General features: G+C 48.7%; 1 protein-coding gene across 1 annotated transcript in view; it reads right to left on the reverse strand.

The window, feature by feature from the left end:
• PLXDC1 (plexin domain containing 1) overlaps positions 1-14,422 on the reverse strand; it is a 62,236-nt gene that overhangs the window by 39,222 nt on the left and 8,592 nt on the right. Inside the window, exon 2 of the mRNA XM_033090983.1 lies at positions 14,149-14,327. Within this exon, the coding sequence (XP_032946874.1) occupies positions 14,149-14,327 (179 nt within the window). The remainder of the gene's footprint in view (positions 1-14,148; positions 14,328-14,422) is intronic.

Genomic DNA, 14,422 nt, shown 5'->3' on the forward strand with positions numbered 1-14,422 from the left:
TCCTCAGCCCTAGCACCCACCTAGCGCAGGGCTTGGCGCCTGGCATATGGAAGGTGTTAGGGATCTGCTTGCTGAATTAGTTCAATCACAAGGATGCTTCAGCTGATAGAGCCAGAGGCTATGCTGAGAATGTGCAGTGTCACTCCAGCAAGGACAGTACCCACCCCCATCAGTGATGGCAAGTGACACAAAAGCCAGTTGCAAAGGACTTAACTGCCTCTTCTGGGAATCCAAGTCCAAGGCAAGCATTCCCATGGCTGGGACACCCTGCACACAGGAAGTTATTTCCTGATTTCTCAAGCTTTTCTCTGAGAAAGTGAAGCTAACAAGAGAAATACTTTCAGGGCAAGGAAGACAAACCTGGCTCCACCCAGCTTAAACACGGACGGAGTGTATTATTAGATCAAGTGGCTGGAAGCCGCTCAGCAAGTGTGGAACATGAGTGACTCTGAGGTCATCAGGGCATAGTCCTAAGTGTGACTTGCAGTCCATAGAAAGGAGAAGGAAAACCTTGCATGCACCTGGCTTCAAAAAATATATACTGGGTAAACAAAAATGAGAGAAGAATTGAGGTGTACCTCGAGCGACAGAAAGCAGTCCTGGTTCCCAAGAGCTTTCCAGGTCCCTGGGGTCATGCTGTCCTTGGTTGCCAGCCTTTGGATCCCATAATAGGTCTCTGTGCCCTCACTATAAATCCTTCCCCTGAGACAGCTCAAATGGCTCCTTGGGACCAAAGGATCCTAGCTAGGGCAGTCTTGCTCATGAGGTACCCCAGAAGAGAGAAGTGAGAAACCAAATTTCTAGGAGAACTTTTCTGTGGCAATACACAGGCCACCATGTGGTTTTTTTTTTTTACAAAGTCAATCCCTGCTGGCTTCTTGACTGACCACCAGGAAAAGAATCATACGGCTTGGAATTCTCCAAACTTGGGGTTGTTTCCCATCCAGTACTGCGGGTCCCTGACCATGCTGCCATTGGCACCAGCAGTTTTGATTGTAGAAGTCCACCCATGACAGAGACTGATAAATGCCTTCCAATGACCATTCTCCCCTTCTTTCTTTAGTAGCAGAATCCCCCAATTTTAGTTAAGCACATCACCACCCAGCTAGACTATGTTTCCCAGCCCTCCTTTCAGCTGGGTGAGGCTACACGACTACGTCTGCCCAATGGAAGACGAGCAAAATGATTGCCCTCGGTAGGAATGAGCAGCCCTCACCTTTCTTAGTTTCCATTGGCTGGGATGCAGATGGGATGCTGGGAGCTGACACAGCTATCTTGGACCACAACATGGAAGGCACATGCTATAGGAGGAACCTGGGTCCCCGGTGCCATGGAGACACTACATCAACCCCTGCCTAGTTATGCTCACGCTATTACATATGAGAGAAGAATAAACTTCTCTCAGGTCTAACTGCCTCATCAGCCGGGCATTTGTTACAATAGCTGACTCTGTATCCTAATTAATACAAGGTCCTAAGCGGCCGCCTCAGGCCAGTCAGTCTGAGGGCTTTTTCACAATAATCCATATAGATATATCTTATCTCTGAAAAAGGATTTAGAGGCCGTGCTTGCCTGTCAACTTCTCTGAGAAATTCACTCAGTTCTCAGCCTGTCACTGCATCTGACCTGCTATTTGTGGAACAGTCACATTACCCCAGAGGGCAGTCCTCCAGGCACTGTGCACTGGAGGCTAGGAGCTGTGATGGGGTGTCATGACATTACAGAGGGTCAGAAAATGTAGCACAAGCCAGACCACTTGGCAAATCCACCAAAGGGAACCATATTTCCTCGAAATGCATGCAAGAAACCCTACTCAATAAACCCCATTCATTTGGGGAGGCAGCATGATGTAGATTTCAAATATTTTTGGCCATGAAATCCTTTCTTCCAATTAATCTCCATGGAAGCTCAACATGTAAATCACATCAAAGTAAGGCCACTCTGGGGGAAGGAAAGAGAAGGGTCTAGAGCCCAGCCTGCTGTGCTACTTCCTTCTCCACGCCTTCCGTCTCACAGCAGTCCGGGAAGCATCTGTGGGAAACCTTAGGGTTCCCGTGGAGTGCAATCTGAAAACCATCGCTCTAGGATCAAGTGCACGGGCTGTAGCATTAGATAGACCCAAGTTCAAAACCTGGCTCCACTACATCAGAGTTGGTGCCAAGCATCACTCTCCTCTCTGAGTGTCCGTTCCATCAATAACCTTTTTCTCAGGGTTTGTGAAAGGATTAGACAAAACATATCAATGGAAAGCTCTTAGCTGAGTGCTGGGTCCACAGTAGGTGTTTGATAAGTGCGAGCTATGATGCTGATTTTGTTGGACCTTTCCAGGAAAAGGTCTTAATTGTGGAGGCTGCCTGCTCAAAGCCATCCCCAGCTCCATCCTAAACGTCTGCTATTACAATGTCTCTTCTGCCTCAATTATTCATGCCTGGAGCCTGCCAGCACTTCATTTCTGACAGCGGGGTAGCATTTACCTTGGCTGAGCTCAAGACGTTTCTGGACAGGAACTCCGGCTAAGCTGTCACCATCGGCCCATCACCTGCCAGCTAACTGGCAGGTGGAAATGCCAGGGCAGGCAACCAAGGGCACCCTGTAGGGCCTGCTGGAAAGGCCTAGCTGGCCAGGCATGTCAGGATGGCGCTCCAGGCAGCTGGGTCCAACCCAGGAGTGCTGACGGGATTCCTGGGGTGGGAGCATCCCATCCCCTGCCTCCACCATTCCATGAGGCCTTACAGGACCAATAGGAATGTTTTCTACATCCTGGCTACTCAAAGTGTACCCCAGGAGCATCTGCGACACCTGGGAGCCTGTGAGAAGTGCAGAACCCTGGGCCTAACCCCAAACCTTCTGGATCAAAATTGCATGTGAACAAGCTCTCTAGGGGATTCTCTTGCACAGTGAACTTGGTAAAGTGCTGGTCTAAAAGCACCCTTTGTCTGGACCAACATGTCACTCAGTTTTGTCCACGAGGACACAGTGGTTAAACGCTCAGACTCCAAAGACAGAAAGACCTAAGTTCTCGTGCTGGCTTTGCCACTCACTAGCTGTGTGACCTTGGGTAAGCACTTTATCTCTCTGTTCCAAGGTAGTATTAGAAATACCTGCCTCCTGGGGTAGTTGGGCGAGTTAAATGCAAGGCCACAGAATGAGGCCTACACTCAGGAAGGGCTCCTTTAACGTTACCTGTTGTTATTATTACTTTCTTTGCGCATGTGTCCACACAATAACCTCCATCTGCCCTCTGGAAGGATTCGAGCATCAGATTGAAACAAACCCACACTGAATACTTGTCATCACAGAGGTACAGAAAGCAGGTCTCACCCCGGAAAGGGAGGAACCCAGGCTAGACAAAGGGGTACTTGCATGGGCACCGAGGGTTTGGGGTAAAGAGGTATCAGGGTGGATGAGGCTGACCTAAGAAGGCCCTGGAAGTGGGGGTTGGACCAGGCTTGGAAACAGAGTGTGTAGACTGGCTTTCTGGACAAAGCATTTCTCCATGCCCCCAACACTTCATGGAAATGGAAGAATCATTTTGTCCTGGCATTGATTCAACATGTGGGCTTTTGGAGGCACATCAGCCAATCAGAGCTTTTGATAGCGTCAATATACATCATATAACCACAGAGAATCAGGACAAGGAAAAGCGAAAACAAAAGCAGGCCTCCCGCATCCTTTACCTGGTCCCATTTGGCTTATTTCTTTCTAGTCTTTTTCATACGTATATAATTTCCCATGATTATTATTCTGCTGGTCATGCGGGTATGAGAGCTGCGTTGGTCACGTTTCATGATATCTAAAGCAGTGTTTGATGTTGAACATGTCTTGTAACCATCATTTGTTATGGCTTCGTGGCTCTCTACTCAGAAGAAAACCCGCAATTTTCTTAACTATTTCCCTAATTTTGGGCCTTTAGGTAGCTTCCAATTTTTATGCTCTCACAAATAGTGCTGTGATGAATTTATGGATGCATTTTCATATCCTGGATTATTTCTCCTGCTTCAAAGCCTTTGGCATAAAGCAGTACTTCTCACACTTTAATGTGGACACAAACCACTTGGGAATCAGATTCTGATTCTGCAGGTCTGAGGGGCCTGACCTGTGCCTTTCTAACACTCCCAGTACGGCCAGTACTGCTGGTTTCCCACCAAACTCTGAGGAGCAGTGAGGCTAGGAAGAGTCACACCTAAGGCTTCAAGGCCAGGAAATCCTTTTTTGTGGCTGGAATCCTATTTTTGTACTTCCAGGTACGATCTGGGGGTGGGGGGAACACCCATCCCTTTTTTCTCAGACCTTTCTGAGAAACCACTTTCTGTCAACCAATTAGCTTGACTGATTTTTATAACAACTCTGTGAGGCATTCTCAGTTCCACCTTACAGAGGAGGAAATTGAGGTTTAGAGTGCTGATGTGGCAAGGATATAAACAGTCTACCATACCTGGGGCCATAGTAGGGTGGCCAGCTGTCCTGGTCTGCCTCGTACTGGGATTTCCCAGGATGCTGAACATTTAATGCTAAAACTAGGACCACCCTGCAAACACTGAGATGGTTGGTCACCCTAGACCAGACCTAATTCAGAGGCAGCTAATGTTTATCATTCCTACTCTGCGCCAGGCCCTTCCTTTATATAGATTCCTATGGAAGACCTTTGCAGGGACACTTAGACAATAGCATCCCCATTTAATAATGAAGAAATGGGCTCAGAGGGATTAAGAAATTTGCCAAGACAAAAAGACAAACAACCCAATTTTAAAAATGGGCAATGGAAAAAAAGAAAACAAACAAAAAAAGTGGGCAATGGAAAAAATGGGCAACGGACTTAGACAGTTCTCCAAAGAAGATATACAAATGGTCAAGAAGCACATGAAAAGACGCTCAACATAAGTCGTTAGGGAAATGCTAAGCAAAACCACAATGAGATACCATTTCATACCCACTAGGATGCTATAATTTAACAAAAAAATGGAAAATAACCAGTGCTAGCAAGGAGGTGGAGAATGTGGAACCCTCACACACTGCTGATGGGGATGTAAGATGATTCTGCTGCTGTGGAAAACAGTTTGGCGGTTCTCAGAAAGTGAAACATAGATTACCATACGGCCAGCAATTCCACTCCTAGGTATGTATCCCAAATAGCTGAAAACAGGTATTCAAACAAATACATGTACACGTGTTCATAGCAGCATTAGTCACAATAGCTAAAAGGTGGAAACAACCCAAATGTCTATCAAATAATAGACATTTGTTTATCCAACAAATAATTGGATAAACAAATTACGGTATATCTATACAACGGAATATTATTCAGCCATAAAATGAATGAGCATCAAAAACATTATGCTAGGGGCCAGCCTGGTGGCTCAGGTGGTTGGAGCTCCGTGCTCCTAACTCCGAAGGCTGCCGGTTCAAATCCCACATGGGCCAGTGGGCTCTCAACCACAAGGTTGCCAGTTCGATTCCTTGATCCCGCAAGGGATGGTGGGCTCTGCCCCCTGCAACTAAGATTGAACACGGCCTCTTGAGCTGAGCTGTCGCTGAGCTCCCGGATGGCTCAGTTGGTTGGAGCGCGTCCTCTCAACCACAAGGTTGCTGGTTCGACTCCTGCAAGGGATGGTGGACTGTGTCCCCTGCAACTAGCAACGGCAACTGGACCTGGAGCTGAGCTGTGCCCTCCACAACTAAGACTGAAAGGACAACTTGAAGCTGAACGGCATCCTCCACAACTAAGATTGAAAGTCAACAACTTGACTTGGAAAAAAGTCCTGGAAGTACACACTGCTCCCCAATAAAGTCCTGTTCCCCTTCCCCAATAAAATCTTAAAAGAAACAACAACAACATTATGCTAGGTGAAAAAAATCAGATACAAAAGGTCACATATTGTATGATTTCATTTACATATGAAACATTTAGAATAGGTGAAATAAGAACATAGAAACAGAACACAGATTGGTCGCCGCCAGGGGCTGAAGAGAGGAAAATGGGGAGGAATTGCATAAGTATTTCCTTTTGGGGTGATGAAAATGTTTTGGAACTAGACAGAGATCATGGTTGCACAACATGGTGTCTTAAATACACTTCACTTTAAAATGGTTAATTTTATGTCGTGTGACCCTCACCTCAACAAGAAGGAAGGAAGGAAGGAAGGAAGGAAGGAAGGAAGGGAGGGAGGGAGGGAGGGAGGGAGGGAGGGAGGGAGGGAGGGAGGAAGGAAGGAAAGAAGGGAGAGGGAGGGAGGTAAAGAAGAAGGGAGGAAGGGAAGAAGGGAGGAAGGGAGGAAGGGAGGAAGAGAGAAAGAAAGAAACCTGCCCAAGGGAAAGGGTCAACAAGATGGACCTATGTGGGAGATGGACTTATGAGCGCTGAGCACCCAGCAGAGGCAGGAACTGAGAACCCATCAGGTCCCTTTAATTTTGCTCTTAAATCTCAACCCTGTGAGATCACTATTTACCACCCCATTTGGGAAATTTGAAGCTAGCGGGGGCCTGAGGAAACTTGCCATGTCAGGTGCATTAACTGAGGGGTTAGGTGTCTAGCCCAAGGTCATGCAGCTGGTGTATGCCAGGGCCAAGTTCAGGGGTCAGGACCACCAGACTCTTTCCACAGCGCTGGAGACTCGACATCTGGACTCCACCTCCTACCTCCTTTCTTCTCACAAAATCTCTCATCCTCTCTCTCGTCAAAATTTGACTCACAACTTGCCTCTCCCTCCACCCACTCACACTCTACGCCCAGAAGTCTCCCCGTGCGGCCTCCTCACCTCATCCCTTCCCTGGAGGGCACTGGCGTGGTGGGGTTCTTCGATGCTCAGTGCTTGCTCTTCGTGTGTCTGTGCTATGAGTCTATCCGTACTGTCTCCCATAGGCCCTTAGATTTGGGGAGGGGGCCTTCTGGAGGTCTCCTTTTGGGAACTACCTCCTTTGAGAGGTTGTAGAAACAAGGCAGGAATTGTACTCACTTGTTCCTCTCACTGCTCCACCATCTGGGATGACACGGGGTCTGCCCCAGTGCAGGTCCCTCTGCATTCCTGGGCCTGCCACGGTGGTGAACGAGGAGAGGACTTCATGCAAGCAGGGCCGGGGAAGACGGGGATGGCAAAGTGAACCTATTCTATTACAGGGGAACCTCCAAATCTGAATGTCCTTAAACTTGGCTCCTCCCAACCCCTAGCTCCAGATCTGAACCACAGAACCAAGAAAACCTTGGACTAGGATCTGGAAATTCCCAGGCTGGAAGAGAGCCTTTGTCCAAGGCCTCCCGCTTCCAGCCGGTCAGAGAAGAAAACTAGCACATCCCAGGGCCTCTGACTTAGCATTATGGTTTCTCCCAACCCACATCCCACTCCCTCCACAAAAATTCCCAGGGTTCCAAGGCCTTGGGGTTGGTCTTGGTGGGAAACCTCTGGAAAGCTTGAGTTCAGACAAGAGTCCTATTCCTACTGGGATGTGCTTTTAGAGTGGGCATAAGAATCAACCCCAAGGAGCTCACTCCGGCCAGGGGCCTTGGAGCTGCCAGCTCACCCCGGGAGTGCAGACTCGATGCTTCAAGGTCTCAGAGCAAGCGAGTCTGAGCTGGAAGAAGCACTGAGGTGAGGAGCTAAGCAGGGGTGCTGGGATGAAGGGGCTGGGCAGGGGGGCTGAGTTTAGAGAGCTGGGCCACATGGACTGAGCCCAGAAAGGGAGCCTTGGCCAAAAGGGTGTGCTGAGGAACAATGAAGGAAGAGATGAGGGGGCACTGGGGTGGATATGAGGGAGACAAAGAGAATGAAAGCCCACCTGCCAGGCTCTTGGCCCTTGAAATGGCCCCAGAGCACAGGCACGGACCAGGCTGTAATATGGAAATGTTCCCCTATTGAGACCCAAGAAAGCTTGTGAAAACAGACTGATTTAAACTTGCTGACATGTCTCCTTCCTGCCACTTCCCTCTTGCTCAGCTCTTTGTCACCAGGCTATTGTCTAGGTGGGGTTTCCTTCAGCCAAAGAGAACACAGCTCTCAGAAATGCTTGACCAGATAAGAAGCAGGTTTCTCTGGGTCCCTTCGCTGGGCTCCTACAGGGATGAAGGCCACCCACCATCCAGGTCGCGGTGGGCACTTAGCTCGGGGTGAGTGGGGGTGGTACTGAGGTCTGGCTATACTGAAGGGGGGCATCAGCAGTGTCCCCCACTGACCAGTGCTCCCTGCTGACACCTGCTCAGTGCAAGGTCTAACAGGTTCAAGGTAAGGTAGGGAAGGGGGCACAGGCCCTTCTGAGAATTCAGACACGAGACCATGTGGGTTACAGGTGTGCACACACGTATGTAAACACTGACATTCTCTTAGCTGTGGGGAACCCAAAAGTCAGACTTGGTGTCACGCAGCTCCTGACCCCCCCCCCCCCCCCCCCCCCCCCCCCCCCCCCGCACACAAGAACGCAGGATATGGTGCGGCCAAAAAGAAACAACAATGGAGCTATGGATAGGGGGTTCAGCCCACTATATCGTCGATGGCGACTGGTTGAGACACAAAGCAAACATCTGCCAGTACCCCAACGAGGGGTCTCCCTGCACCCCAGTCTCACTGGCGGCGGGGCAAGACATAGGAAGTAGGATCCACACAATCCGCAATCCGCCATCCGTGCTTGCTAACCGCACTTGCTAGCCGCAATCCACTGTCCGCTTCTCTGCCAGCCAACAAACTAACCCCTCAGCGTAGCCACGGCAGTTATATCAGTGGCTAATGGCTAACTGGTAACAGCTGATGGCCACCCAGCCACAGCGGATGGCCATCTGATTACAGCTGATGGCCACCTAATCACCGAGCCAGCACCTTTCCACGTGAGGCCAAGAGCATAGTTACTGCTCTCTGGGACTGTCCCCACAATTGGGGTCCTTAGAGGCCAGTGAATGCAATGACCCACCCCAGGCGCAACCTCTTCTCTTCAACAACCCTCTTCTGAGGGCTCTGGGGATGAAAAATCCTTACTTCCTTTGTTCCTTCAAAGAGGAGCTCCCACTGTGTGCCAGGCTCTGGCCACAGAGTAATAAAACAGTCTCGGGTCTCATGACACTTGGGTTCCAGTGGGAGGACAGGAAATATAAACAAAATAAATAGAGAATTCAGTGCAGGAAGGAATAAGTGCTATGGAGAAAAATTGTCTATTTTTCTCTACCCCAGTCGCAGCCCTGCAGCTATTAGAAAACAGCCACATCTAGAGCCTTCTCTGTATCAGGCTAACTACTCCAAACTCCTTGAACCATTCTGAACCACTCTGGTTTCCAGATAACCATCTGAAAAGGAGGCACAAGTCCCACAGCTGTGGTCAGGCTGAGAAATACCCCGCAGGATCCCCAGAGCCCCAGCCCTGGTCCCAGTGTTTCCATGGATTTCCATGGGTTTCCATTAACACAGCCCGCTTTGCCTCCTCCGTTCTTGGCAGCCACTTCTCACTCCTGACTCATCCCCAGCCCACAGGCAGTGAGAAACCCTAAGTCTTTTCCTTCTGAACTGCTGCTAAGACACTTCTCTCCCACCTTAGTTTAAACCTAAATGTCAGGATTTATACCGTGTTTTCCTGAAAATAAGACTGGGTCTTACATTCAGGTTTGCTCCAAAAGACGCATCAGGGCTTATGTTCAGGGGATGTCATCCTGAAAAATCATGCTAGGGCTTATTTTCCGGTTAGGTCTTATTTTTGGGGAAACATCGTATTTATCCCGGTAGTTTTATCTGATGGGAAGGCAACTAGGTAGTATTCAGCCCGAAGAGGAGGTCTTCTACTTCCCGACCTGGCATCTGAACTCACTTCCAGCTGAGGCAGAAGTCTGATCTGGAAGTCTGAGCCTCCTATCTTCCGGGCAGACCTGGCACAGCCCCTCACATAATCAGAGGGGCCCCTCCTGCTGGGGTGGCTTTGCTCCTCCAGGTGGACTCAATGTGTGGCTACTGAGGGAGCCACCAAGCCCCCGGGATGGTGAAAGCCTTGTGGTCAAATACAAGTGCCTGAGAAAGCCCCATGCGCCGGTGATCAACCTAGTAACTGATCTGAAATTGGTTTGAAGTGCTACACGTCAGAAGTTCCAACACCTGTGGGAGATGACCATCAGAATCACACGGGGGCTTTTACAGGAACAAAGGCCCAGGCTCCCTCTCCAATGCCTCTGAACCAGCCGGTCCAGGGTGGAGCCCAAGCATTTGTGTTGTTTTTTAACGCTGGGGTGATTGAATCCATGCTGGCTCTTAATGATCCCATTGCCCTTTCTGAACGCCCACGGACAATTGCTTCCAGAAGTCCACGTCTCTGTGGCCTTTTCTGCAAGGTCCTCTCTGCACAGACCGGGACGTGTCTGTCTGGCCCAAAGCAAGTATCAGTTCTTTAACCGATGGCTCGACACAGCTGGGAAGGGAAGGTAGGGAAGGAGATAGTGAGCCTCCAGGTGTCCCCTTACTCAGGGGACCTCTCCTGCCCTGGCCTTCCACTTCATCATCCCACCATAGCTCCTTGGTTGTGTGGGATGAAGAAGACAGAGCAGCATGGGAAGCGAGTGGGGCTGCGTGAGTGTGAGGTCAGGTCTACCTCAGGGCCAGGATTAGGGTGAGGCAAGCAAAGCACGGACCTCAGGTGCAACATCTAAGGTGACACCTACAAACTCAGTCATCAAGATGGAGAATATTTTAATGCCATATTGTTAAAAATCAAAATTAATGCAAAAAAAATTCCATGATGAACAAAATATCAAAACTTTAAATAAAGACAGGATCAGTAATGGTGCCAAGCCATGTCAGAGCCTGAGGTAAAAGGAAAAGTCAGATGCCGAAAGGAAGAGAGTTCAGAGCATTTCTTACCCTGCTTCCTCCCTATCAGGCTGCAGGCTGGCACTGGTCATCTCCCACCCCTATTGCTACAGTTCTTGTCCAGCAGTCCCTCCTGCAGAGGCAGTCACAGCTCTTACGGGTTTGGATAACCACCCTCCCTGCCAGCTCAACTGTAGCAGTCTTGCTGTACCTTGCTGTTACTATTCCTAAACTGCGTCACCATCTCTTATTGTCTTCTTTCGCCCTGCCCACTCCTGTGCAGGTGCCCCTGCATTAAACAATCCCCCACTAAAAGAAGAAAAGTGAGAAAAAGAAAAAGAGAGAAAGAGAGAGAGAAAAAAAAAAAAGAAAGGAAGGAAGGGAAGGAGGGAGGGAGGAGTGCTACAGAGAGTAGGAAAAAATACTTAAATTTTTAAAATATCTTTCGAGAGAAGATATTACGTCTATGACACAAGAACAGGAGACTTTTTTAAGAAAAGAAATAATCAGAAAATAATAGCGAGCTCTTGGAAATTAAAAGTGTGACAGTAGGAGAAAAAAATCTGTAACATTAAGAAAGTAAGATTGTTCCTTTCTGCGCTCTCCACCCCCCACTCACATCTGCCTTTCCTCCCTACACTTCTTTTCCTTCCTTTCTTCTTTTTGTACTTCTGTTCCTGATTCTGCTGCTTCTTATTCTTTTCATTCTTATCTTCTGATTCTTCCTTTCAATAAACAGCAACAAACATGATAAACATAAATAAATACATAAGATTGAGGAAATCTCCCAGAAAGTGGAACAATAACGAGCAAACTAAAAAATAAACAACAAAAAATGCAAAAGGGACGTATGGACAACAGAAGAGAGAAGAAAGTTCGAGGATTACTCCCAGAGATGGACATCAAATCAAGGGGAATTGTACAAAGAAGACAATATGGTAGGGAGAAGATTATCAAAGAAATAAAAGAGGAAGACTTTCCAGAACTGACTAATATACATCTGTAGGTTGAAACAGTCCATCAAAAGCCCGGTGTGGTGAGAGAAGAGCCAGAGCAAGGCCCTCATTCTCGGGGGTAACAGGGAACACCCCAAAAGCTCCCAGAGGTAGAGAGGGTGGGGACAGGTATACACAAAGATGGGGCATACAAATGACATCAAACCTCTCAAAAGTGACATCGGAAGCCAGAAGACAATGGTGAGGTGCCCACAAACTTCTGAAGGAAAGTTATTTTTAACCTAGAATTCTATATTCAACCAAACCATTAATCAAGTGTGAGGATAGAATAAAGTCATTTTCAGACACGCAAGCTCTCAAAAGCATTTTTTCTCCTGTGTAACCACTCCTCAGGAAGTTAAACAAGCAAGGAGGAGAAGTAGGAAAGAGAAGACGTAGGGTCAAGCGAACAGGACACCCAAAACAGGGGTTCGATGATGAAGGAGAGGGAGGTCTCAGGGTGATTGTGGGGCAGGCATGCAAGCAGCCAGTTCAGGTTGGAGCAGGACAAAAACAGACAGATTTCCAGGGGAAGGAAAAAAAGAACTGACAGGTTTGACTACACCAAAAATTCTAGTATTTGAGGCTGTTAAACACAAAATTCAACTGAGTAAATTTTAAAGATCTAATTGGCTCTACTGAACAATTCATGAATCAGGCAGCATCCCATCTAGCAGATAGCAGGAAGTTTCTAGCAAAGAGTAGATTCTTTGTGGCAAAGTCACCTACTGTCAGGGGATGACAGGGGTCTATCAGGCAGATGACCTCACTAGTGCGGACCAGGTAATTCCAGATTGACTGCTTTAAGATTCCACTCCTGGGAGAAGTTGAAACTGTAATTAAGTTAGGTATTAAGTCTTGGATTTTGTGCCATGGGCTTAGCACAAGTGACTCCATTTTGGGTCTGTTGTCTCTTTTTTAAACAAGGCCAATAGGGGTGTAAGAATATATAGCTGTATTAAGTACAGAAAACTAAGCAAGTGTGTAGAAGGGCAAGGATCCAAGAAGAATAAAAATTATATAAGAAAGTAAACAACATTATCACCCTGCTTGGATTCGTGGTGAACAACATTTACATGATTATAATGATACAAAATAGAGCGCATGGATTTAACAACCATATTGAGAAAGGAAGTGGATGCTCAGGGGAGTATATAAAAGCAAATCTTCATCTTCAAAACAGGCAGTCAACAGAGAGTGTCTAAATGGCTTAAGCAAGAGGCAGCCGTATAAGCAAATTAGAAACGTGGAGGTAACTACCAGGGGAAACACCTGGAGCAGCCCTCCCAGCAAGGGCGGGCAGGTCCAGAGGGGCTCCGCTGGGTGGGAGTGCTGTGCTTTGTTTTCTGATTTTTGCATTATTTGACCTGTATGGCCTTCTGCACGCACTTCTTTGAGTTTTTAAAAAATCACTATTAAAACATAAAATAAAGAAACACTCTACGCCGAGAAGCACATCCTCCTGTTCCTACTTCTTCTTTCATAGTTTTTCTGCATCCTGAGGATGCCCCCTCTTTACTCAACCACAGGCACATACACACAGGGCCACAGGCACACTCGCATTCACATGGTCACACTCACACACACACACACCACACACACACACCACACTCATCACAGACACAAGCAGCCCATGGTGACAGACACACAGGCAAACGTGCATGATACACCAAGACCCTCAGACACATGTGCAAACACACTCTTGCTGACACGCACACGTGATTGTAGATTCACTCACACACACGCAAAGGCCTGCATCAGCCTCCCTGAGAGCAGGCTGGAGAGCAGGGCCAGACACTGCAAGGACAGCACTTCCTCCCGGCCTTGATCCCCCTGACCTCCCTGCACCCACCCCCCCCAGAACTGCCCCAGGCAGATGAGGGTCTCTCCTGGGGCTTCACCCTAATAGCTGCCTCTGCTCAGAGTGCCCTGCCATGAAGCTGAGCAGCCTGAGCCTCTGCAGCCAGGAACCCTTTGGGGCCACAAGGTCTGTAGATAGCACAGAAATGGGGTGGGGTGGGGGGGCCAGAGCTGGCAGCTGGATGTCGCTAAGAATGCCGCCTTCATTCAGCTTTTGGTGGAGGCCCTAAGCAGTGGGAGAGTCCAGTGTCAGGAACGATGTGGACACGCTGTGCATCCTTGAGCAAATCACTTTACCTCTCTGGGTCTACGACGAGGTGGGCAGCCTAAGAAGCTCTGAGATGACAAGATTTTATGACTCAGGCTAGGCCCTGCTTCCAACCCTTCCAGATCTCTCTCTCCACACTGACCTCCAGGGCCAACCCCAAAAGATATGCATAACATGCATGTCTGACAAGTGTCCTTGGGGCACCTGGGGAGCCCCCGCCAGGCCCTTCCCTCCCCATCCACATCCCTCCAGCACTCACCACCACTCTGGTCCTGTTATCTGGCAGTGAGTCAATGGCCAGGGTGCCCCCACCCAGGTCCTGGCTCAGCTGGGTCCTGTCCGGCTCCAACACCTGCCCAGGGCTCTCTCGGGCTCTCCGATTCCAGCTCTGCATTGTCCCCTTGGCGGCCCATCCAGAGCCTCGGCCTGCATCCTGACCTGGGAGAAGGGGACAGAAAGCTGAGTCCTGGGAGTCCAGAGTGAAGGTCCGGGAGGGAGACCAGCCCAGTTACTCTGCAGAGTCCTGACCCCGT

The sequence above is a fragment of the Rhinolophus ferrumequinum genome, chromosome 21 (genome assembly GCF_004115265.2).
Source record: "Rhinolophus ferrumequinum isolate MPI-CBG mRhiFer1 chromosome 21, mRhiFer1_v1.p, whole genome shotgun sequence".
In the NCBI taxonomy this organism is placed as follows: domain Eukaryota; kingdom Metazoa; phylum Chordata; class Mammalia; order Chiroptera; family Rhinolophidae; genus Rhinolophus; species Rhinolophus ferrumequinum.